This window comes from Mercenaria mercenaria, chromosome 18 (assembly GCF_021730395.1).
Source record: "Mercenaria mercenaria strain notata chromosome 18, MADL_Memer_1, whole genome shotgun sequence".
Classification (NCBI taxonomy): Eukaryota; Metazoa; Mollusca; class Bivalvia; order Venerida; family Veneridae; genus Mercenaria; species Mercenaria mercenaria.
Window position 1 is genome coordinate 13117629 of NC_069378.1, and position 26728 is coordinate 13144356.

At 34.1% G+C, this 26728-nt stretch overlaps 1 protein-coding gene across 1 annotated transcript in view; it reads right to left on the reverse strand.

The window, feature by feature from the left end:
* Positions 1-3438: 3438 nt before the first annotated feature.
* The window catches only part of LOC123537966 (peroxidasin homolog pxn-2-like), a 30936-nt gene continuing 7646 nt past the window's right edge, over positions 3439-26728 (reverse strand). Inside the window, exons 7-16 of the mRNA XM_053529666.1 lie at positions 24695-24807; positions 21184-21241; positions 20310-20446; positions 19432-19521; positions 17019-17082; positions 16059-16238; positions 13084-13314; positions 10962-11125; positions 9659-9755; positions 3439-5992 (exon numbers count right to left, since the gene is read on the reverse strand). Of these exons, the coding sequence (XP_053385641.1) occupies positions 11032-11125; positions 13084-13314; positions 16059-16238; positions 17019-17082; positions 19432-19521; positions 20310-20446; positions 21184-21241; positions 24695-24807 (967 nt within the window). The 3' untranslated portion in view covers positions 3439-5992; positions 9659-9755; positions 10962-11031. The remainder of the gene's footprint in view (positions 5993-9658; positions 9756-10961; positions 11126-13083; positions 13315-16058; positions 16239-17018; positions 17083-19431; positions 19522-20309; positions 20447-21183; positions 21242-24694; positions 24808-26728) is intronic.

Consider the following 26728-nt stretch of genomic DNA (forward strand, 5'->3'; position numbering starts at 1 on the left):
CCAAATATCGAACGTACGTAGGCGTTTACATGTATATTTGTGTTGGGCTTAATGCAGTTTTACAACAGAATTTGAGAGTTTGTAAAGGCGAGCACTTAACATACCCAATGTACGTATATTCTTTATTAGGTCCAGTACATGTTCTCTCCGCCTTCTTTACGTGAATCAGAAATTGGGGACGAATGAATGATCACTAAATTTGCGCTCTTCGTATTGAGCTAAGCGGGCGGGCTGCGTTCTAATGAACTAAAAGATTGCCATTCTTCCTCCAGCCTAGTCATTTCCAGCTTCCCGCTCGAAACCTTTGGCCCTTGCTACTTCTCGTTTGTAATAATTACATTTCGTACCTCTCACCTCATTGCTGACAAAAGTCTTCGCGCGCACGCAAACACACACACATACCCATGGGTCACACTATATGCGCATGAAGTAATAACATCTGGGCATAGTAACATATAAGTTGTCTTTTGAATTATTGAGACGCTATATTTCGAGTATATTAAAATAGATAAAGGTCTATTTTTGTTTGTTTGTTTTGGGTTTAACGCCATTTTTCAACAGTATTTACCTAAGGAGAATACATGATAAAACTATGCACACCGAGGCCTGATAAATATTTTACTTTAAAATATGTTGTTGCAAAAACCATTTTATGCATTGAAATAATGAATGTTATTTAAATCAACTCAAATTCACCTGTTTTATGACATGTTCTACATTAATTTTGCGCTAGATGTAGGATTTATACTATTAGGTACATTTAACTAACCATGACAATGTAAAAGTACGCCATAACGTATCTGTATTTAACTTTATAATGTCAGATCCAATCTTTATGATCACCAGTGACAAATTATTTTGAAATTAATGTAGAGTTACATATCTGAATATCCGGGTACTAAAGTCATTATTACATTATGTATCAGTCATAATTTATGGAGGCGTAAAAAGACACGATGTACCTAAATTCGTTCATTTTTATGAAAGAACCTTTTGAATAGTGTTCTTTATGGTCTTTATGGTCAGGTCGCTCACCTGATTTTGTCTGTTTTACAGCGGTTACAATAATTCAAGAACCCTTAGTATGCTAAAATTCGAACAGGAGCCATAGGCATATCTTCAATATACGAATTATGTTAAAAATATAATGTATAGCAAGATAGTAGAGTACAAGTTTAACGAGTTTTTTTGTTGTTGTTTTAGTTAGGTATAACTTATAACTTAGATTTAGGAGAGACACGTAGGATAGTCCTTAAAAAATCTCATGGAAGCATAGAACGCAATCAAGAAACATAATAAAGGTACAAAATAAATATGAATAAAATCATTAATATTTTTAAATGTTTTTGATTCACAGAGTGTAGAAATATAAGCAGTCTGTATTATGATTGTCTCTAAAACCAAACTGTGAATAATTAAAACATGCTAAGATTCATACCCTTTACGTAATCTATTTCTAAGTGCCCACTGAATTTACATATTTTATTTCATTTCAGTCACATCTATTCACAATACAATTAATCAATTACATGGCAATGAAACGCAGCGTTACACATAGCCATCTTAAGAAAGAACTATAAGAGACTATAATTATACTTATAATAAAAAGTGTCGTTCCATTCTAGTACAATATAATTACATTTGCTAACTATCTTATTCTAGATCTTACGGACAAGCAGTGGCACCTTCAGGCGGTTTGCATTGCTTCTGTTTGGGTCTTTGGGTGATTCGTTTGAAATTTTCTTCATTACAGATCAATTATAAAGCACATACTTTTATACAACACATTTTATGTTGATTTTTAGATGATATCAAATAAATGCCTTCTCCCATTAAATTTATGAACTCAGAAACTCAATCGATTTAATATATCCAATGTGGAAAATACAAATGAAAAATTCTGTTTATGACATGTTAAATTTTGCTGAAACATTGAAGTCCCTTATTTCTTTACCTATTCCAGACCAAGACAATTCAACCAATGTCATATGTGCCTGAAACGACACCAACGTGATATTGCCGTTACGTACGTGTAATACCTAACGTATTTTCTGGCTGTATTTTACGCCCAGGACATCAAGCATGTGATAAATAGAGGGTTACACATATTTTATCTATGCTTCATTGCAATATGATGACAAACGGAATAGCATGGGCAAACCTAATGTAGTTCTCTCCCTTGCACGAATGATAAAATTTATAGGAAGATCCTTTCGAAACATAGAATTCAATAAAGGTTTAATGTTACCCCCATAAACACAGCCCATAAGTTAGATATTAGGTTGTCCCTTAGAAAATAATAATGTTAGTCATGTTACACCATAAAATAGCACTTAAATTAAAAAATATATATATATATATATATGTGTGTGTGGTTTTCCGTTAGGATTTGTTAATATTAGCCATGTAACATCATGATAGTACACCTCTAAAATAGCAAAGAAGGTAAACGTCTAATAATTATTCCGCTTTTTTTTGATGTTATAGACTATACTTTACATTGTATTACTACTATACTTTTCTGTATACTAAACTGAATATCAGAAGAATTTGGGTATGCTAATCGATGTTGCGAATCCTTGAAAAATAAGGTGAACCTAGTTCAGGTTCACAATTTCTGCTCAAATACATATCATGTGATATTTATATATTGTCAGCTTGAGAAATGTTTTAGAAGGTTGAGTTGACAGCCTGTCATCAGAAAGCCTGTGTTATTGTTTTCATAATACCGAGGTTCACATTCAAAGATACTTATCAATAGCAAAAGTAATAGTATCGCCTTTGTTTTCATTGTACAGTGGTGTAATACACACATAATAATGTCTCGGGTTTGAGTATAACTTGAGGCCACACTGGGAAAAGTTGACATATTTCTTCAGTGTGCCTAAATGATCATTTGAAAATCTCTATTCTAGTCTCTTTGTAAACTGATGTGTTGTTTTAAAGATGTAAATTCTTTATTTTTCCTAGCCAATATTAATTTTTAATCGCTGCGGAATAGGAAATTTACAGTGCGGTTTAATAATATCCCATCTCATCCTTTTTTGTATAAATTTACTTACTTTCAAGCATAGGTTATTAAATTTGTGTGTGTGAGCCGTCAAATATGTTTCAATATAGTCTAAACTATCAGCTTTCATAAAAGATTTAAGATATAAAACAGGAAGAGATTTTGTATTGCATTGCGAGTATTAAGATGTTACGTGATATAAGCATAGCTCATACACGCTACTCATGTTCTTGCCTTCTGTTGAGTTAGTTAGTGCATTGAGCAAGCATTTCAAAAATCCTTACTTTACAAATAGTTCTGTTTCTTTCACTGTTATCTGTATGATTCCACTGGTTGCAAATGCAGTGTTATGGCATGTATTATAGCAGACTAGAGAAATCAATGGTAAAACAAGACAACACAACCGAATAAGATATACTTCTATTTAATATTAATAAACAATATTCTTACAAAAACAAATGTATAAATGATTGGTCAATTTAAAACCCAGTTTAAAGTGAATTATATTCAATGCGTTATCATTAAAGCTAATTTAGCACTTTTGAACACGCTGTTTTACATGAAAAATGCTTGACCTATATGAATTTGACGATATGTCAAAGTCCGATGGAACATTTAAAAAATAGCCTTATTCACAGGTACAAATTACAATAATATGTCTTTTACTTTATCAATAATTAGGTCAAATAGAGTAGTCAATAATAACATAATCTAAGTTTGGAAAGAAAATAAACTATACATAAACAATTGCCCTTTATAAGCAGTTTTGATGTTCTAGTTCATCCTTAAATACCCCTGTTTCCCTCCAACTACTAATACCATTACAGGATGAGTAGGTAGGCAGGCAGTTAATTAGTTTAAAAAAACGAAAAAAAAAAAACTTCATATCAATTCAATTAAGGATAAAAGTCAAGTCTTTGCCTAATGTATGTTTTAAAATTACACCTTTTCAGCCATAAACAACTAGAAGAATTACATACATAGTCTGTATCATCCCTATGTCTTGAAAGTTACAAAACTGGTATGGTAGGATTGCTGACCTTAAAAACATAATTGCTTTTATATGTGTGATGAAAAAATTCGGAAAGGTTCAATTTTGTTGGGAGGGCTTTAGAAGAGAAACAAGAATGCTCTAACTTAATGATCCTAGAACGTTTTTGACTTTTGAAGAGTATCAACTCCATGCAAGTGCAAACTACCATAATACATAGCCTCACACAATGATAGAGCCCTTGGTTTGAACGTAATATGAGACTACACAGGGGAACATGACATATTTTTTTCAGTGTGTTTCAATGATTGTTTGAAATCCTTTAAAATAACAACAACAAAAACTAACTTTGCATCTAAGTCTTAAACGCCAGAAAAACAACATATTTACTGCAGTACAGCTTAAGAGTTTTTTAAAATTATGTCTTTTGCCAAAAAATATAATAAATCGTATAAATGAAACTATATCAACAATTGTTCTCATTTTATTATCTTGATGCATTTTCATACCGATACAATGTACCAACATTGCCCATCTTTTCTCATACACCGCATGCGCATCCCATACATCCAGCAGATCAGCAAGGCCATCGATTGTGTCTTAATATCCGCACAACGTATTCGCTTAGTCACAAAACAATAATGCTGTCAGAATGCACTTAACCAGTATGGCATGATTTTACTTATTTTCCTGCCATTTATCATATGTGTCAATTTGTTTTCTTGAGTAGTAAAAATCTTGATTACATTTGTGCACTTATTCAGAAAAGTATGTGCATAATCATATATACACATGGTGTCCAAAAAGATATTTTACAATTATAACGTGCTATACATTTGGCATGTCCTAAAGGTTAAAAAAATCATGCAAAGAGCTATTAACAAGAGCACCGCCTACGGGTGCCATCGCTCGTCTGCAAGGTTTGGTCAGCATGTAAAAAAAGAGTAATAGTTCAGAATTTCTAAATACAAAAAAGGCCATATTCTGATAAAATGCTGGTTAGAGTTATGGTTTTTGGTCTACATAGTCACTAAAAAAATAAAAAATAAGTGTGCAAAGTTTCAAAGTCGTAGTTTCGAGTTCTAAACATCGTAATTTCAATTTTCACTATTGTGGTTTAAGGCATCGTGATTTAGATAACACCGCATGAAGTAAATTAAAAAAAAAACATTGATAAAAGTAAACTGTAGACCAATCTATAGGATTCAAAATATTCATCAGTGAAATATACTGGATATTATATAAATTCTTACAAAAACATAAATAAAAGTATTTCGCCGTATTTCGGCCTAAAACAACTAAAATTTTTGAAAAATTATTATTTTTTTTTACCAATATTAATATTTTGACGTCATTATTTTACGTGTGACGTTGCCTAGTGCACGAGCCGTTGCGCGGATAATGTAAAACATACATAATATATTTTGAAACAATAGTATAAAAATCATGGAATAAAAAGACGATTTTTTTTCTTGTAAGCTTGAAATATCTTTCACTCGTAAATGACAGGTCAGGATTAAGTTCATTATATATCACTGGTGCATATTTTGAAAAAACGTTTTCAATCGTTTGAAATTCATGTTCATTCGCCTTCATTTTCATTTCCGTGACTGTAAAAATCACTGTTTGAAATAAAATAAATCCATGGTCATATCTCAATAACATACCGAAAAAGTGAATTAAAAGTCTTAAACATTGTTTAGTAGAAGTCAAATTCAGTTTAAAATTTCCTTATCAAGTTAAGCTTGAAAACAGAGAAACAGACCATTATAGTTATGATATGTCCATGTGTATCTGTATAAAAATCTCGGATGATTATTTATTTATTACTGTTCTGTTTGCCTTCTAATTCTTCAATGAGATGCTCCAGCCGTTCATCTAGGGTAAGCACTTTCTTTAGTTGTCTTGTAGCTGGGGTAGTAGATGCTGGGTTCGGGTTAAACACTGCAAAATCTAGGTCAACAATATCACCGCAATTTGTCATCGCATCTCTGTAAGATGAAATAAAATAAGCTTAAATTATTTACGAAAATGTCTGTAAATGGGATCTAAAATTTCACATTCGGCTTTTTAGTTTTCAATTATTTCACCAATTTACTAAATGTATACATCTTTTTTTTCACTTCCTGATATATCATTTAATCTATAAGTTTATTCTTGGGAAGCACGGAACCTAACCGTGCAAAAATAATAGCAGGGTCGGTTTGTCTGGATCTGTTTATGAATGGTAATAAAGCGTGATACACATCCCACTACCTCCGCCTGCAAACCTACGCCCTTTAGCATCTCGTAAAGTAAATTCTGTCAAAAAAAAAAATGAAAATATACTTCTCCTGTATTGTCAATTTTCCCTTCATATTTTGAATTTTCAAATTAAAGTATATATCAATATAAAACAAGAAATATCTTTAAAAATGATGGTCGGCGAATTGTAATAAGGAAAGAAGTTTATGAATTTTTCATCTAACATTCATCTTTCATCTAACATTTTTCAAATTGCAAAACTAAAAACCGCACTTTAACAATTTAAATGGTTCTCTTTTAATTTTTCGCAAAGGTTTCGTAGAGTTGCAATTTTGTTTCGTTTATCCTTAGACGAATAATTACAGCAGTACTTTGATGCAGATTAATGAAGCGGTTCATGAGAAGAGGTCATTAAACGTGTTTATATTTTTAGCTAAATTGGTCCCTATCCCCATTTGTAACAAAATAGCAGGAGACCTTACGATATTGTTACACATCGAGTTTGATAAAAAAATCCATTACATTTTAGTGGTTAATGCGAAAAAAGGCATATCTACTTTTAGCTATAGTGGTCCCTAATAGGGCCCAAGTTCCTATATAAATAAATTTGGAAGAGGACCTTATAATGATGCTCCAGACCAAGTATGACAAAGATCCACCAAGCTGTTCATGAGACGCTGTATAAAGGCATTTCTAGTTTTAGCTCTATAGCAGCCCCTAAAAAGGGTCAAATGTCCCAGCGGAACAAAGTTGGCTGCGGGCCTAATAAAGATGCTACAAATCAAGTTTGATTAGAATATATGAGAAAAAATCAATTAAAGATTTTTTTTATTTATTATTTTTATTTATTTCTAAAATAGGCCAACTGATCCCGCTTTGACAAATAGCATATTTGCTATTCATGAATCTTTGGACAATGACGTCACACCTATAAAAAAGTGAAGGTCAAGCAAAACATACAATTGTAATTATTTCAATGTTTCTGTTTCATAAGCAAAGTTTGACCGTAGTCATATCACATAAATAAACTGTATGCAGTGTACCTTCATTTCAATGTAATGAGATTCAGTCATTATATAGCATATATATAATAAAACAGATTTCAACTGAGTTCAATATTTGCATACCATACTAAAGAAAAATATTCATATATAATAAATCAGTTAAATAATTTATAACAAATATATCAAAGCAAACAAGTACTCATTTTAATATGCAATCTGAATAAGTCACAAAAGCAAGAAACCTTTTCATATACAGACGACAATTGTAACAAGGAAAATCTTTTAAAAAGCACTTCTCTACATAAAAGACTCTTATCACACCCTTATTCATGTGATACGCAGACCGTATTCAGCTCTTTCTTTAATTTGATATATGTTGGTATTTGAACAGGTTTTTATCATATTTGTTAAACTTACTTATCATTTTGAGATATATCAATATTCTTGCTAAATATACTGAGCCAAAGAGAGCTTTAAAACTGCGAACAGCGTCGTTTAGGATAAACGCTTTGTCTACATTTCACTCAGCGTAGCACAATCAACAGAGTGAAATAAACTGACACTCTCGTCCAATCAGGCAGAGTGTTGCATAAATCTTCCATTTTGATAAATTATCTATAATGCGTTATCAAGTAGTTTGATTTGCAAACTGAAGTCACGTGGCATAGGTAACGAAAACGAATTTAGACGGCGTCGCCGAAAAAGCAACAGATAAATACATTAAATAGAATATAGTGTGAGCTTAGCCGACATTAAACACATTGATAGAACTTGCATTACTTTTTTGTCTTCCAGTACATTCAAAATGAAAGTCTAGCCAAGAGCCTAAAACTCATAATAATTCTGAAAGAATCTTGAAGATACAATTACTAAACTCAAAATAACCTGACAGAAGTTATTGAAAATGTGTTAATGTAAACAAAACGCACACCATATTTCCATAAATAGTTTTCGTTCATAAATTGTGAAGCTTTAAGTAACGCGATCAGATTGTTTGCAACAAAAAAGATATCTTATAATTTGTTATAACTTGTTATAGAACTACATTTGATGACAGCGGTCCTTTCTGGCAAAGTTCTCCTGAACAATAACAAAAAATGCTTTGAAATGATTAAAGCATCTGAAATCCTTGTGAAACGATGAAATAGAATTTTTCTATCACAAGATTCCAGTCTATAAAATAATGTGAAAGATTGTATGTTAAAGAAGTAGAGAACTTCTTTAGCTAAAATGACAGAGCTTCTTGACAACTATGTGCAGTAAGAACACTTGTAAAAATGTCGTAAATTTTCTTGAATTCACGCATAAAAATCTCAAACTTTTAAAGCTTTTTCCTATACAAGTCTAAAAAACTTGGGACCCCCAGGGCAGGGCCTCTTTTCAACCAAGGGGTACAATTTGAACAATTTTGGTTGAGGACCATAAGACAATGCTACATACCAAATATCAAAGGTCAAAGTGTTGTGGTTTCAGACAAGAAGATTTTTAAACTATTTTTTCCTATATAAGTCTATATAAACTATGTGACCACCGGGGCGGGGCCATATTTGACCCTAGGGGGTCAGTTTGAACAATCATGGTAGAGGACCACTAGATGATGCTACAAACCAAATGTCAAAGCCCTAGGCCATGTGGTTTTGTACAAGAAGATTTTCAAAGTTTTCCCTATATAAGTCTATATAAACCATGTGACCCCGGGGCGGGGCCATATTTGACCCTAGGGGGATAATTTGAACAATTTTGGTAGAGGACCACTAGATGATGCTACACACCAGATATCAAAGCCCTAGGCCCTGTGGTTTTGGTCAAGAATATTTTTAAAGTATATCCTTTCGGTTGCCATGGTAACCAGAGTTCTGCATGAAATTCAATTCTTTGAACAATTATGAAAGGGGGGCACCCAAGGATCATTCCTGTGAAGTTTGGTGTAATTCTGCCCAGTGGTTTTTAAGAAGAAGACTTTTTAGAAATTGTTGACGGACGACGCACGACGGACGACGGACATCAAGCGGTCACAATAGCTCACCTTGTCACTTCGTGACAGGTGAGCTAAAAACGAAAGTTGATTAAGTATTTCCGTAAAATATTATTTCTGCCTATTATATTGTATTATAATGTCGAATAATGTGTTTCTGAATTGTGCACAGGTGTTTACTTTATTCCAAACATATTATGGACAACACTCCAACATAAAGTTAATTTGAAAGACAAATAACATCATACATACATTGCCTTTTCTCAAATCGTAATGGAAAATATTCGCCAAAGCAGAAGGGGTCGAGCTTGCGACCTCTTTATACATATTTCTGTGCTCTTTTGAGTAAGTCAGTCAGGCGGTCGAGCTTTCTAAATGTTTTGCAACACATAGATATATATTAAATTAAAACAGAATAACACACTTTAACTTACTGCAGTAGAAATGCGCTTGGATATTGCACACTTGTGTACTTGTAGTTGTTGCAAAGCAGTTTCGAAAAAGTGTATTTCTCGATCTCATCTATCTTGGCTGAAATAGGTTACAAGAAACTTTGTTAACCAGAAATGAACATTACAATACACTACCAAAAACGTATTGAAAAAATTAATTGAATTACTTGCTGAATGTAATTTTGAAGTTTACAGTATGCCTTTTAAGTTCCACAAGTATATTGTGCAGATATAACTAGCCCTTGCGGAGACAGCAATGTTCTTAAAGGTAGTTCTGCTCGTTCGGATCGGATTTTTTTTCTACATTGTAGAGTTTGAATAAACTCTGATTTTTCAAAACTTCGGTATATACTTTAAAATCAGCAAATAAAAAAGACAGGGTCGTGTGCTCCATTTTTTTGCTTGACAATTTTTCATAATAGGAGTCTAAGGGAAAATCATAACATTCATAACATTTTTGCCAATTGAATGTCTCTACAAAATAGATTTTCATGAATCTTAAACCAGTATTAGATTTTAAGTTGGATGTAACAACTGCTGTTTTTCAAATGTAATCAAGTGACAACTACTTTTCTCTTTTCAGGAAGTAGCTGTGAACCCAAATGCATTAAAAGTGGAGGACGGAATACTTCAGATATAATGTCATTATTCACTTTAACTCGCAGAACCTAAGCATTATCAGGAATTCAGACTAACATATTGCCATTTATTCATAAGACGGTTTTCATTTCCGCACACAGAGTCCTGGCTTTATTCTGCGTTATCCAGCTACTGTTACGCCACCACTCCAAGAATATCTAAGAGGCAGAACTACCTTGAGACTTTAAAGGTTTACGTGCACTACAGATGTGTATATATAAGTTCAGGTAGATAACACGGAAACTCTGCAACTCATTTATAGTGTGTTTGAATTAGCCTACAGCATAAAAGTTTAAAAGTCGTATCCTTTCTCGGTATTTTAACGCCACGCTTAACGTCAATTTATGTCAAATTTCTGATTAAAAAATGAAGAAGGTATTATGAAACACAATTCCTTTGGTTCCAGTGCTTTTGAGTTATAGGAATTTTAAAGCGTTACATAATAAGGAATTTGCGTCTGGAAAATGCTCAGTAATGTTAATATAAGAAATAGAATGGAACATTTACATGCCTATCTTTTGCAAAATTAATATTCAAAGTTATTCAGATATAAAGCAAATAATTCAGTAATAATAGATGGAATTGCTACTATACTAGAATGAAATCTTCTGCAGCAGGAGAATCAATGCAATTTACCAAACTTTACCTTGGCTAAACCCAGCGTCTGCATTCTGGTACCAATATCTATCTCCAAACTTTAGCCTGCGGAACTGCTCTCACAATATACATTCGAATGTAGGACCTAGACTGCCTTCACTGACAGAGTTTTCCGTAATTCCACCAGTAAACAGGTCGATATCTCTTGGAGATCTACAGAATAGTTACATAATTTACAGAAAAAAGCACGCCCACACGAAAAGTATGATAAGTTGTCAGTTTCAAGATTTAGTGTTAACAGTTCTTGTTAATTCAACGGGTTTGTTCTTACGTCACTAGTATTAGCTGCATGGATAACGTTTACATCGGTGCCTATTATACAGCTTTGAACTCTTGTAAGTCGCTTTGTGATTTAAATTAGACGACCTTATATGAAACAGTCATGCACATCGGACTCTTGATGTCCAGTGTGCTCATAGTTGCATATGCTCTTAGTTACGCTCGAGATTCGATATTACCTCTGTGGTGTTCTGCATAGGTACCGCTTACAGCCAACGGTAGGATGCCATAGAAAGGAACCATTAAATCATTAAAAATAAATGTTTTTGTAACGTCCGTTCAACAATAATTTGATGAATAATCACTTTGTACGATTTTTTATGTTTTATCGTTTCTTTAAAAGTCGGTTCTTTAATACATTCGCTAAAGACGTTCAAATGGTCATGTTGTTCTAATAGCGTTGACAGAAACATAAATTATAGGCCGAGTGTCTCTCAGAAAAGAAACATTGTGAAACTTTAAATGGTACATGAGGGAAGATAAATTAATATTGTTTTTTTTTCAATACCAACAGTATTACAAGAATAGGTCAAGAAATAACTAAGAAAAGATCTTTAACAAAAATTTAACATCAAAAGCACTAGCAGTGAGAAATTTAATATCGATTTATTCCTTAGGATTGAACGTTTAAATTGTTCAAACGACAAGAAATAACAGTTTTACTTTAAGCGTTTTAACACTATTTTATCTTCTTAAGATAGATATTTATTACTAATATCGGATTTTCTCGTCAGATGTAGAGTAAAACTCAGACAAAGCGATATCGGATATAATACAAATTATAAAAGGAACGATTATTTCAAGTGAAACTCTTAAAGATCCAAATAAACGGAATTTGACTGCATGCAGCAGTTATAAGAATCGGGTGTTTTATTACAGAAAGTACTAAACTTGACATCAACATTTGTACAGAGGAACACATATCAAAGCGTGAATTTCCTTTTTCGTTATTTTGTAAAAGTCTATAACATTGACATGATCGACTTAGTTTTCTTCTTCACAACAACAACAAAGTTAAATAGAAATATATATATTTTACAATGCCTGCTGTTACAAAGGTAAGAACGCTTGTCAGGGCATTTTGTGTAAGGTAAGTAGCAGACAGATATTGTCATACAAAATTGAACAGTAATTTTACTCAGCTTAATTAAAATAAATACGTTAAATCAAGGAAAAATCTCTAGCTCACCGTAGGTCCGGCTTTTTTTTTATAGTGGATGATCGATATTCAATAAAAAATTCGTGTAAGCGTTATACATGCAGAAGGTGCGAGTGAGGTACGTTCTCATCGGTCTAGATTAACATATTATTGATAAGAATCATTTTAAACTATTAAAAGGCAGTAGTTTAAACTATTTATAATAAAGTTTAAATTGTTTCAGACATAGTTTAAATGTCTAACATAAGGCTAAAAGGACTGAGCATAAGTTTAAACCGTCGAAGGTTTAGCTTAAACGATTTAACATGATGCTAAATAAGTAAACAATTTAAGACACATGTAATGCGTGGACTATTGAAGATGTAACATGGTGTATTCGAACGGTTTAAAACCTAAGTACAACGATTTAAGATATAGTTTCAGCTTTCAAACGATATACGATACAGTTTAAAATCTTTAAGATATAGATACGATCAGAAGAGAATGACGTTAAGATTAATCAAAGTATCCGTTCAACATGTTCAATGTAAATGTCCTTCATCCTGACAAATACATATTTTTTTACTTTTCTTTTAAGGCTCAGACAAGTAAACTGCTTGTCAGTTGAACATTCGGTATTTTATTTACTTGCCCGAAAGTAAAATGCTTTATATTTGTATGAAAAGCTTCTCACTTGTATCCGGCTGCCTCTAACTTTTCTGTCATATTAGTGTCGTGGTCAGGAAGTGGAGTTGCAGCAGTCCAATTTCTTCTGACCTGCGTCAAGTTACACCACACCCTATAGTCGTTGTATGAACCTAGACCATGATCGCGACCTCTTTGAATGTTTAGGGCTGCAAGGTCAAATGCTAGACCTTGACTGGCATTGAGAAACAGATTATTACGAACACCATCAACTAAGAATCTAAAAAAGAAATTTGAAATAGGAACTAATAAAGATCGATTATAAGATGTCGACATATAAGCACAATAACAATGCGATTGCACATACGTTTAAAAAGCATTTTTATCAAAGTACTGGGTGTTACTTCTGTCTGCCATGATCCCCTATGAAATGCAAAAGAAGGCCAAAGTTGAGAAGAATGTTTCATTGTGTCCCTAATTCGTAAGTGACAAAAGGATGGCCATGATGACCATTTATTACTCACCATTAGGTAAACAGGTGTAACAAGAAACATTATATTTACAAGAGAAGATTATCAAAGATTATCATACATGTACGTATATTTAGGGAACACTAGACCCGTACCCTATAGTCATGCCTTGTTTTGACATGTTTGTAAAATTCAGTAAAGGGTCATACGTGCAGTTATTTTAAAATCGCGTTAGTGGACAATGAGGTGACATTGTTTTGTTTTTCTTATTTTAGCTTTAGTAGCCATGCTTTTTAATAAATCTGATAAATATGAACAGTCTTGTTAGACAGGGACAATTCCTTCTCACATTATCTCTAAATCGGACAAATGGCTCTAGAAGATATGTTGTTTGGAGATTGTTGTATATTAATGGCCATGCTTTTTGAACGATAAGAATAATTGAAACAATCATGGTAGCATTAACTAAAACATATTTGCGTTGAATTATTTTATAATCGGACCCGAAGTTATAGCAAGAAGATTTTGAAGGTTTTCAATATATGAATACTGGTACAACGCCCTCTGGCGACCTCATGTTTTGACAGATCAGAATGATTTTTAGCATTGCTGGCGACCACTAATGTGATATTATTTAAGAACCGGAACATCAGTTTCTGACAAGAAGACTTTTAAGCTGAAAGCCTAGCAGTACTAAACGAACCGGCACGGAAGTCATCTGTTCTAGTTCCGTAGATGTTGGCAGTCCTGGTGAAGGGTAAACAAATGATCATTTGTGTGCAATTATTTTAAAATGGGGACAGTAGTGCTTGACAATAAGATTTTAAGCTAAATGCACAGTACTTATTATGGAAACAGCACGGGAGCTATTTTGTCTTGTCTCGTAAAAGCAAACTGGTTATCGAACACACATTGTTATTATGAGTAGTTATTTTGGATCCTAGCAGAGTTGGTTTGATGACATTTAGCAGTAAGCAAATGTGACAGAATAAATGTCGTTTCAAAAGAAACATGACCCATACCCTTCTCATTTTATAAAAACTGTAATATTAATATGGGTTGTGTACTAAAATGGGTCTAGCTGTGCGCGACAGCTCTGTTTTATATAGAATATATACGGAATAATACTTAGGTCTTTTGAACTTCAAATTGTGGCCTTGCCTTCTGTTGTTCATATTATTTTGCGAATCATAATTATTTGTATACTCTAAGTAAAGGTTTATCGAAGGACCAGTTTTTAGAAATAATTTGAAATTTGATGTGACACGCATTGCACAGATTCCGTAACTCTCTCTACTTTTCATTTTTACAAAATGATGCCCCCTTTTCGACTTAAGTTTTTGTTTACAAAGAAATACCCACTTTTCAACTTTCTGCTTGGCAACATGCTACAGGAGGATTAACATTTTATACATGAAAGTAGCATGTTCAGATAAAGTGCATTAACTATATCAAGAAACACCATTGGATACTTTAAATTGATCGCGTTAATGTTAGCTGAAAATGAATAAGAATTATGGAAGATAATGATGTCACCATACCATGCACAAGGTATTATATGTTCACACATATGTTATCAACACATAATAAATAATTATGGCCGTAGAAACATTTTTCCTGCTTCCATTGTTTTCTGGCAAATGCTGTCTTTTAAAGTGCAAATCCTTTTACGGTTACTTTGATTTTGCTAAAAGCCGAACGCACTAGGGTTTATTATCAAACTTCTGACACAGTCTGAACACATATAATGCATGTATGTATGCATGTATGTACGTATTTATGCGTGCCTGCAGTTGAAATTAGATCATAAACATACTCCCGCGTACATTGTAACTGGTGAAAATGCATGTGCTGTCTCGCAAAAATGTCTTTCCATGCCATGTTTCTCATTACGTAGGTAAATTTCTGCTTTGTAATTTACACATTGAGGGTTTCTCACAATAAACCTTCTTCTTCATGATCTGATAGCAGTGTTATTTCATGAATCGGAATTATTTGAACAACCTTTGTTTAGGGTCACCAAATCATTATATGTATGAAATTACTGTTAAAATTTGGGCAAGAAGTTAGATTTTTCCAGTGTAAGATATAGGGCAAAATGACTTCACAATCCGGCGGTCACGTTTATGACATATCAGTCTTGGTAGAGATTCAAACAAGCTTTATTTGTGCGAAACTATTTTAAAATTTGGTTGCCAGTCTCTGGTGAGAAGAGTTTCAAAATATCTACTGTGTACAAATAGGGAAAAGCGACCACGCCATCCTGTTGTTATATTTTCTGAGACCTTTCAATATCTATGTAACAGAGTTCCGCTTAAGCCGGTGCTAGGGCGTGAGGGGTGTTGCACATTCAATTACCTCTGATGAACAGACTCAGGCAAACCGGGTCTCCGGTTAGTTTGCCTGGTTGAGGTCTATGCTTCAAAAGGATCCAAATGGAAGCTTGTGAATCTGTAGCAGGAACGCATTGCAAATAATCTCATACACAAAATTCCTTCTTAAATTTCCAGTTAACGAGCTTTCATGAAAGGTACATATTACGATTCGTACTTACTCGTCTGTTTCTGGCGATTTGCCTCCTGAAAGCCAATAAGCCAGCCTCTCAAACGACTTCGGTTTATAAGTCAGCTCTGGATTATGAAATGTTGTATGAATTGGATGAGTTTCATTTTGCCACACATTAAACTGCTTGTCAAACAAAACCATACCCTGAGACACCCATGTGTGCCCGAATCTATAAAGCAATGCAATTTAAGCTGTTATTGATGCCATACATATAAACAGTCATACAGCTACGAAGCGACAATAAAGTACACAGGTCTATTGCGTAAACTGCACTTGTACCAAATAGTACAGTTTCGAGAGTAAACTGGATTATATACTAACCATGCACGTTTGAAGCATAAAATAGTATCCAGTTAGTCTGCATCTTAACTTATTTCATAGTTGTTATATAAGATCCACTGGTTTCTGCAATACTATATACGAAATGGTAAGGCTGATGGAATACGTTGTGCTATTAATCATGTAGATGTTTAGAAGGCCTCGTTTGAGTGCCCGCTTTGAGTGCCAGGGTCGTGGGTTCAGTCACTGACCGCGTCATAATAAAGACATATACTTCCTTGCTTGGCGCTCAGCATTTAGAGGATAGTTTTAGGAATGGTCAGTCCAGTACCAGTATAGTGTGACTGGGTGGGATATCATGTCTCGTGTCCACGGCATGATGTTCTAGTGAGGCAGCACTATAAAGTTTGGCAAGTAGACGCCGTCGTGTATGAATGAAAAATTGTTGAACATACATTAAACCCGAACACACCCGAACACATATTTAGCATATACTATAAAAATGAAATGCTTAAAAGCTATTGAACATGGCAAAATAAAAAAGTAAACGTTGAGACCACCAGTGTCAGCAAATATATATATTTCAATCGGAATACATAAGTCAGACAACACACTATCAACATTCACAAGCATTAACACAGACAACGCGATGAAGTAACAAAAATCTAACCTATAAGCTGCTGTTGCGAATGCATTGATTATTGTAGCGTCCATGACTGGATCATATGCATAGTCTTCGGTGAAGAAAAAAAATTGAAAAATTGTTTCGTTATTGGAGTAATAATCTGTAGAAAACAAAACAAATCAGGCAGTTCACAAAATGGTTAAGTAATGAAGTAGTTTGGAATTTGACTGTTAGAGATAATAACTACAAAAGGAGTTACATGGATGTAATAACCGTTTTCTTTGACTCAAAACCTGGTCTTCTGACATCTTCCTTGACCAATGCAGCTGATAGAGAAATTTAGATGAAGAGTCACTTAAACATTTTTTTCTGTGAAATAATAGCACTTTTATTTAACAATTTTGTGGAGAAGAATTTCAGTTTTAAATAAAATATAACAAAATGTTTTGTCTTAGGATAGGATCAATCAAACCGAGTCTGCATCAATTTTCTTAACGTCGTGTTGGGTGACCTGGAGTTTTCCACTTTTTATCTTGTTAATGTTTATTCAAAGTTACCTGTTCATGCATTTATGCATTTACAAAAAATCTAGATCAATGTAACCTTAGACATCGGTGAACTGTAACACTGTAACACAATTGTCCCTATTGGGATATTTTATTGCAAAATACTGCATCTTCACTGTAAAACAGTGTAAATGACATTATAATAATATTATTAACAGGTAATATTTACGGTATATATGTTTACATATAAATCAGTGTCAGTGAGGCAAATATACTTTCTGATATATCCTTTTTATTGTTTGCACAAGCTATAACAAAATTGAAATTAATGCAGTTTTCATATGTTTGGATATGTACCTTCTTTCAAACTGTTGGTTAGATATATTTGCATTACTGAAACCTAACATGTAAAGTCTTACTATTTGCCTATCACAGCTGTGTTAAAATAACTCTAAACTTCATTTATAAAAATCAGCATAAGTTTTTCATACTGCGAATTTGTTAAAAAATAATAAACATTTGCAAGAACGTTAAAATAGAAAAACTCTACAGGGCGCCCAACACGGCAAAAATGATATTGTTTCAGGCTCGGTTTGATTGCTCCTGTTCCTAGACGGAAGTGGAAATGTATGCTACCGTCCATGCCCTCTAGCCCTGGGATGAGCAGAACTCAACATTTACACTTGGTACTGAAAACAATGTAGAGACATCCGCAGTATGTGTTTACACGGCGTTCCACATGTAACCTTCAATGAAACACATGTGTGCAATTCCGTAAAAAGAGGCATATTGTTTCAAGTTAGAAAATGAGCTTGTCCTAAACGAGAAAACAATGGACAGAACTAAACAAACTGGAATTTTGAAAGGGGATCTGATGTTACAGAGCCTGCATATCACAGAAACTGTCAAAAGACAGAATTAAAAAGCAGGCCATATTCAAGGGGTGATTATACAATACCCAAATCTGTGACATTGGGATTTTTAGAAGTACTCAATATGAAAGACTAAACATTACAAATAACACAACATAAAAAATCATGCTGAACAATCTGAAACGATCGAAATACTAGAGCAGCAGCTCTGTCTGAATGTATGGGGAGACTTGTTACGGCCACCACACGGCAGAATCAACGCTCAAGTGATAAAATAATAATAATAAAAAAGAATGGAACTCCACAGGCCACCCAACGCGACAAAAAATGTAAGTCTGATTTGTAAACCATATCATTATGCAAATATTAATTGGTATACTGTTATAAGCAACGCTTTAGCTCCCTCCGTTTTCAGGCTTCTTTCGAGTGTGTATTAAATGTTTAAATCAGATTATAGTGCAGAGACATATTGTAAGCTTTTATTGCCACCAATTAATCGGTCTATTTACAATAGTACATTGTTTTTTGCAATTTTACGGTTAAGATATCACACAAAAACATGTAAAATTAATACAGTTTGCAATGTCGTTCATCATCGAGATGATAGTTAGATCAATATCATTTTCTGTGAATGTTTTTACGATTTAATTGATTCTACGTAGAGGAATAGCTGTAGTATGTGTTCTCTCTAAGGTGCAAGATCAACCATTATGCTATTAATAGCAAACCCGTTATTCCCATATAAGCATGATATTTCAGCCATAAAGTTGTGGCACGTGATAAATACTATTGAGGTGTTATTACGGAAAACGACTATCACAGCCAAAGGTTATATCCTCGGTGATAGTTTGTTATTCTCTAAAACTGGTAGCGGCAATATAATGTGTAAAAATATATTTTGAAAATGTCTCCCCGCCCCCCTGTAAAAAAAGAGAAAAAACGCCCGTTCCTAGAACATGTAGAAAATAAAGTTGTCCCATGTGTACATATATCGTAACGTAATACTGCCTTTGGTTTATTCATTGTTTTTGTGTCTAACTATGCCTCTAAGAACTTAAATACAATACGTATTTTCAGTACCTTTGATCGCATTTGCAATCCTGTTGTGCTCCAGAACAAACAGGTAGTGCATAGCTGTCAACGAAGGCACTACATTAATCCTTGCATCCCCTACAAGACAAATGAGATGTAAGATATATCAAGGTAACTTTTAAAAGTAATATATATATATGTTGTTTTTTTTAAATAAACAAACAGCGGTTTGAAATAAGATGCATTATACCTTGTAGACATACGGAACTTTCTCCTCCTTTAGCATTTTGGGAAGGGTTGGCGTGACCTAGTGGTTAAAAATTGCTGACTACGAATCACTTGCAACTAGCTAGGTTTGAAACACCGCTTTGGGTGAACAATTATTTCATGCCAGAAGTTCATGCAGTTGGCTTACACACGGCCGATTGTTTTTAGTCAGGTCTCTGCTCGTGTCAAAAATTATGCACGAAGGGACACCTGTTCTCCTTCGCTACATTATGAAGTAACATATGATATGTAATTATGTTAGTGTGATGTTAAACCAAACACAAAACATTTAGATCTTTCAAATATAATTTCGTTATAACACAAGTCAAAGACAACGTGTAAGTGATCTGCATAAATAAATTAACAGATTAATAATTATTATTGTTAGGTGTATCGTCGCACAAATACAATTGTAGGTCATATGACGACATTCCAGCTTTGACTGTAGATGTGTACTCGAGGTGCCCCTCCGTGCATTATTATATCACGAGCGGGCACCTAAGTAGAACCACCGACCTTCCGTAAGCCAACTGGATGGCTTCCTCGCCTGAAGAATTCAACATTTACAGATTTAGAACCGCAGTTATGCTTTTAAAAGCACAATTAGAAGCTGAATGAACAGAAAATTATTATTGTAGTCATTTTTTGCTAGCATGTACCTCCTGCAGAGCAAAACTGTCTGGGGCCCGGCGTCGTTTGGATTAACGTGCAGTTATCATCTTCACCGTTAAGAATCCGGGCTCCATTACCTCGTGGAGTTGTCGCCATCCGGTAGCCAGATTCTAGAAAAAGTAAACTGTATGCAAAATACATTACCCTCTTCTGTTCATTCTCATACATGAGGAACATACAATGACAATCAATGATAAACATTTCGTTATAGCTAGTGGTATAAATTTCAATGTGGAAAGATAAAAGGAAAATGTTTGTGATACATAACTTGTATTGAAACAGAATATTATAGGTAGATACATTAGTACCTATAAAGTTTGTCTGGCGTTTTAATTGTAATTAACAAAGAGTGTATGTTGGAATTAAAAAACATTTTTTTCAAGAGTCGGATAACTTATATTTTGCCAGTATATGTCAAATTATAAAACTAATATCAACGTAATTTTAACACTGTTTGAACATTTTTGTTTCTTCTGAGACTGATCATTTTGTATCTGAGCCGCACCTTGAGAAAACCAACATAATGCATTTGCGACCAGCACCTGCACCTCCGCGCAACCTGATCAGGATCCATGCTCTTCGCTTTCAAAGCCTACTGCAATTAGAGAAACCGTTAGCGAACAGCATGGATCCTGACCAGACTGCGCGAATGCGAATGCGCAGGCTGGTGTGAATCCATTCTGGTCGCTGATGCATTATGTTGGTTTTCTCATGGTGAAGTTCATTTATTCCCTATATATACAGGGGCGAGTTGATATCTGATTTAATCCATATATCATTTGCAAACTTTACAACTAAATTGCATTTTGCCGTAATTTCTACTAGCCGTTTTCCCTTAGCTCGTTCTGACGGTCTTATGATGAGCCATACACATTAGATCCATCTATATATGACGTAATGCTGTTTTGCTGTTGTCGTACTGAATTACCGTTGGAGGTCGCCAAAAACACAGTTACAGTCATGTTTTAAAGAAAACTCATGTTAAATGAATAAATGCGAAATGGAAACATTTATAGTTTATGCCAACTTTTTCAGAACACCAACAGACACTGCATAAGAAATGCATTCAACCAGGAGGATGCTATGGTTTATTTAGATTATATATCTTAGCATAAAACTTATAATGCAGGATTCTAAAAGGTCTAAATATGATATATCAGTAATATATGTACAGTATGATCCCGTGCTGCTTCGGGCTTCGGCTACAACAATTACCGCTCGAGTCTGCTGACGTTAGAACACCTATAATTAACATGCTTCGTCGCTATATTACAATGAAATGTACATAGCATTAAGGTTGGCGTCGGAGGTACCACAAACACGATCTTCAAAAGTAGTTTATATCATATTTTGACATTTATTAGTGGTTAATCACACTTTGATCAGGTATTAGACTTGATTAAAACTTTAACAACAGATTATTATTTAAACTTAGTTATTTCTTCAAATCTTTAAGATATGGTCATGTACACTTAGTTATTATTACTATACCAGATTCATATAACGCCCTTTTCATGATAAACACGTCAAAAGGTGCTTCACAGCAAACGCAGCCACACACTGCGCGAAATTCAACCTCTACTAGTACAGACACAGAGTGATCTGACCAGAGGGTCAGAGTGAGGTAAAGCCCCCAGAACAGATAGAGAGAAATCCTTTTAGATACATACTTGTCCGGCTACCTTAGCCTAGCTCTTTGCGAAAAGACAGTCTTTAACGTGCCCGGTGTATAGCACCGATACACGCGAGGCCGTCTTTCCTGGGAAAAACCAGTACAGGCCTCTAAGTCGTGTTGACTAAATACGACTTAGATATTCACTGCAGGTACGTTTAGATTTTTTCGCTGTTCTGGATGTTGCCTAACAGATATAAAGGTTTTGCAGTAATAACCTAAATCCAACACATACCGATGTATGGATATGAGTATAAGAAGTATTGTATTAAAGCCCTGCTCCGCGGCTATTCAAATTCTATTGTGTGTATGCAACCCAAGATTACAATAGGTAACAGTTAACGGCCACGCGCCGCACTTTATTTCATAGTTCATAGTCAGGATTTTCATGCTTTTTTTCAGTGAAAAGTAAGGTTAAAAGGTAGGACTGGAGCAGGTATTTAAGTATGCCTATGGTTTCATTGTCAGTTGAATAATAAGCTGAAATTCATTAAAAAAGCAAGGTTCTACACTGAAGGATCGATCAGTGCTACAGCCCTCAGCAAGGTAATAGAGCGATTAAGAAATCATCTCAATAAAGCTGCTATATTCATCTTTTAAAAATGTGCACTTTGTAAGAAACAAATTAAACTGGTTCCAAAATTCAACTAGCAAATATGTTGCATGTAACCCTTATACGGGATCAAGCCTTTTATGGATAAGTGGGGTGTGACTTCACAAAACACAGGATTCAAGCATTTCAATTATTAGTAGAACGTGGGATTTAGCATAAAAACAGCTCTCCAAGCCTTTCAATTGTTGATTGGTAATTGAGTTTTGGCGTCAATACAAGATTCTGTCATTTTTGTTGGTAAGTGGGATGTGGTATCAATAAGCAGACGGTATTTTTATGCTTTGGGACGACTCATTTTATTTATCATAGGGGTTGTACATCTACATGGGTTTTGGCATAAATACGTGATTCTGTCATTTTTGTTGGTAAGTGGGATGTGGTGTCAATATGCAGACGGTAGTTTTAATGTTTTGGGATGACTTATTTTATTATTATAGGAGATGTACATCTACAACAGTTAAATAAGACATGCCTCATCATTTGTTTTGTTTCATGAAACTGGTGCTTGTTTTTTATCAAATAAAACAGTAGCATGTGTACTTAAAGTCTGTCAAGTTTTCAATCGATAGCGCAGTTTGTTTTCAGTATCAAAAACAATTTAGATCGAAGCTTTGCAATAAGAACATTACGAAATCCTGTAAGGGTCATCTAGGCGTCATTGTTTCACAATAATGAGACACTAACCAATATCATGTCTCATGTTACCTTGTAATAAACGACGGCGATACGCTGCAATGCACGGTTACCGTACTTGATCAGGCGATCAGACACGTTGCGCGACGTTAAGATAGGATACGCAATGGAACGAATATACGCACGACATAAGACGTCAGGAACCATAAATTTAAAAACAATATAGAATATGTTCTACAATAAAACAACAATAGATCCAGAGAACTGTCGCACGTCATACAGTCGCATGGAAATGTCTCGTGTAGTATCGTTCTGTCTTTTCTGAGCGACAACACAAAACTAAGATGGCTATTATGGGATTCCATAAACCCTACTGATGATACCTCTCGTTCACTGCAAATTTATTCTCTCTTGGTTGTTAAGATGTCTTCATTTGGTAGTAGTCTACTTGCCAATATATCACGAGTCAAAAAAGTAAGCGGACCCCATACTTCAGGACTATAAATGGCCCGTAATTTTGCTCTGCTTTTGTTGATCTTATCTCCCCATTTACCCACTTGGGAACATTTTCCATGCTGAACCCTTTATCTCTTAAATCCTTAAATTATCCTAAGATGCTTATTAATATAAAGTAATTGTCACTTATAAAGAACATTACATATACTTTTGGATAGTTTACAAAAAATGTTTAAACGTTTACTGTGATTAAACAAACGTGGTACTGAACAATCTATTTAAACAAGAAATATAGGTGCAAAGTTATCACTTTCTGAGGTAACCAAGCATAGAAAATATTTTAGTAATTTGTAATGAAAGTTAATGTCACCTTAAATTGCTTAAGATTGCTTTTAGTACTAATCACTCGATCTTTGGTTTTCAATTATTAACCTCGCAAAAATATCAAATAAACGTAATAAATTGAATAACTACATTCCAGAGCCCTGTTAACAATATCGACTCTCTCAAATATATAATAAAATGCAGTAAAAATAAAACATTAAGACAAGTATTTCACTGCACTAAATTGTGAATGAAATATCAATCTTTATTCGATGTGTACCGGTTTTATACAAATGGCAAACAAACATAATAAATATGCTTTTGGGTTTGCAAACGGTTTACTGTTGTATGCTTTCTTTTACAACACTCACACTTCACTCCTAAATAAGTAAACCATCGAAATGTCTAATACGCATTACGTGATTGTGTTAATTATGTGATAATGTTAATGGGTACGAACGTTTGTCATTTTAGCAAAAGTAGCAATTAATGTTTTCTAGGGATATGAATTCTCGGAGCCAAATGTTGAGAAATGAAATTGACGGAAAATCTCTTTGTTTGATTGAATTTATTTTCATGGGTTGACGCAACCTAAATATCACCATAAGTAGTCCCGTTCAAATATTATTGGGTTCACAATTATTATATATAGATACAAATAAGATGCAACTTACAGTCTGCACAAAGGACTGGAGAAGATCGTTTCACTTCCATACAGTACCCTGCTGTGAACAGTGGCTGGTATTGGTCATCCTCCGGAATGATAATACTGAAGCAATTATCTGTGCTGCAAGTAAACAGATTCAGAAAAGATTATACCTCTAAAAGAAATACATTGAAATAGTCCATGAAAGGCCTAATTTATCCACCAAGTCGGTACTTTCAGCTCCAAAGGAGTATGATCTCTCACAAGCCGATTCTGTCAATCCGTGTTTGCCATTATTTTGCTTGGGAATATTCTATACTTACCACAAGATCTTTTTTGTAGATTTTGGGTATTCTTAGTGCTATTATCACCATTAGCAAATTGGTTCGTTTATTTCAAATTGTAACTGGGTTGGATTTTAGTTTACCGCAATAGCCCTATATTTGCTGCTGTAACAATTAGATACTCTAACAATTATTTAGTATCAGCAATGTTATTCCAGAATAACGTTTCTATACTTTATTCTCAATTTACAAATTATGCATTTGCTACTTTTTCATGCAGTACCGGCATACAAAATGTACTTAAGTTTGTAAAATTGAACGATTCTTTTTTGTTGCATTCGGGGATAATGTTCAATGTGATTCTAAAAATGCTCTAGCAACATTGTTTTGATATTCATATGACATTCATATATCTATAAACAACGGAATTGAACACATTACTCATGAAACTAAACATATTTTTATGAAACTAAACTCATTTTATGTGTAACTAAACTAAACACATTACACATGGAACCAAACACATTTTTTTAAGAAACTAAACTCATTTTATGTGTAACTAAACTAAACACATTACACTTTGAACCAAACATACTATTTTTAAGAAACTAAACGCATTTTATGTGTAATTAAACTAAACACATTACACATGGAACCAAACATATTTTTTAAGGAACTAAACGCATTTTATATGTAACTTAACTAAACACATTACACATGAAATCAAACATTTTTTCTAAGAAACCAAACGCATTTTATGTGGAACTAAACTAAACACATTTAACATGGAACTAAAATATTTTGTATGAAACTAAACAAATTGCATATGGGTTTAAACATATTTATATGGAACTAAACACATTTTGATTGCATAAACGCTCAGCATATATTGATCGTTGAGTATTCAAGCAAGATTAAGTGGCTAAATAGGAGCAGAAAACAGGGCAGCTTTTGAAGACCACATATAGGCTGATATAACTGTGAAACGTTTCTTCTAAATAATAATCAAAGCGCTCAAAGCGCTGATGGTGGCTGCTAATCAATGTGTAAAATATTACAAAGAAAGTGACATTTGAGGAATTCTTAATATAAACCTGAGAAGAACTTTTTTTTGTGGGGGGGGGCAAAAATATTCAGCTTTGGTTTCAAAATTAATCCTTTTTTCATTGCCAGTCATGAAGTTTTTTATACAAACCATTCAGCTTTTAAGATTTCTTTCTAAAGCTTTTGGACAGTGCCTATCATTAATTATGTACACACTGATTTAGTCCTTATCGGATAACTTTGGTTTTCATGAGATTTTTGTGGAAGAAAACAGCATAAAACATGCACCACAAATGCACCTCAGAATTTCAGTTCTGCAGCCAGTTTATTAAAGAGGCGCATTAATTATCACTCCATCTGCTATACTCAAAAGTCCGCTAGACATAACAGCAGGCTTCGCAAAAATGTTGGACATTTAAGTCAGACAAACTTACAACTTTAGTCAGACCGAGAAAAAAGTCGAAAAATAAATTATGTAACTGGCGAAACGAAACCGTTTTAATTTTTATACATATTTGTATCAATCCAGATATTTTGAGCCGCACCATGAGAAATCCAACATAGTGCGTTTGCGACCAGCATGGGTCCAGACCAGCCTGTGCATCCGTGCAGTCTGGTCAGGATCCATGCTGTTCGCTTTCAAAGCCTATTGCAACTAGAGAAACCGTTAGCGAACAGCATGGGTCCTGACCAGACTGTGCGGATACGCAGGTCCATGCTGGGCACAAATGCAC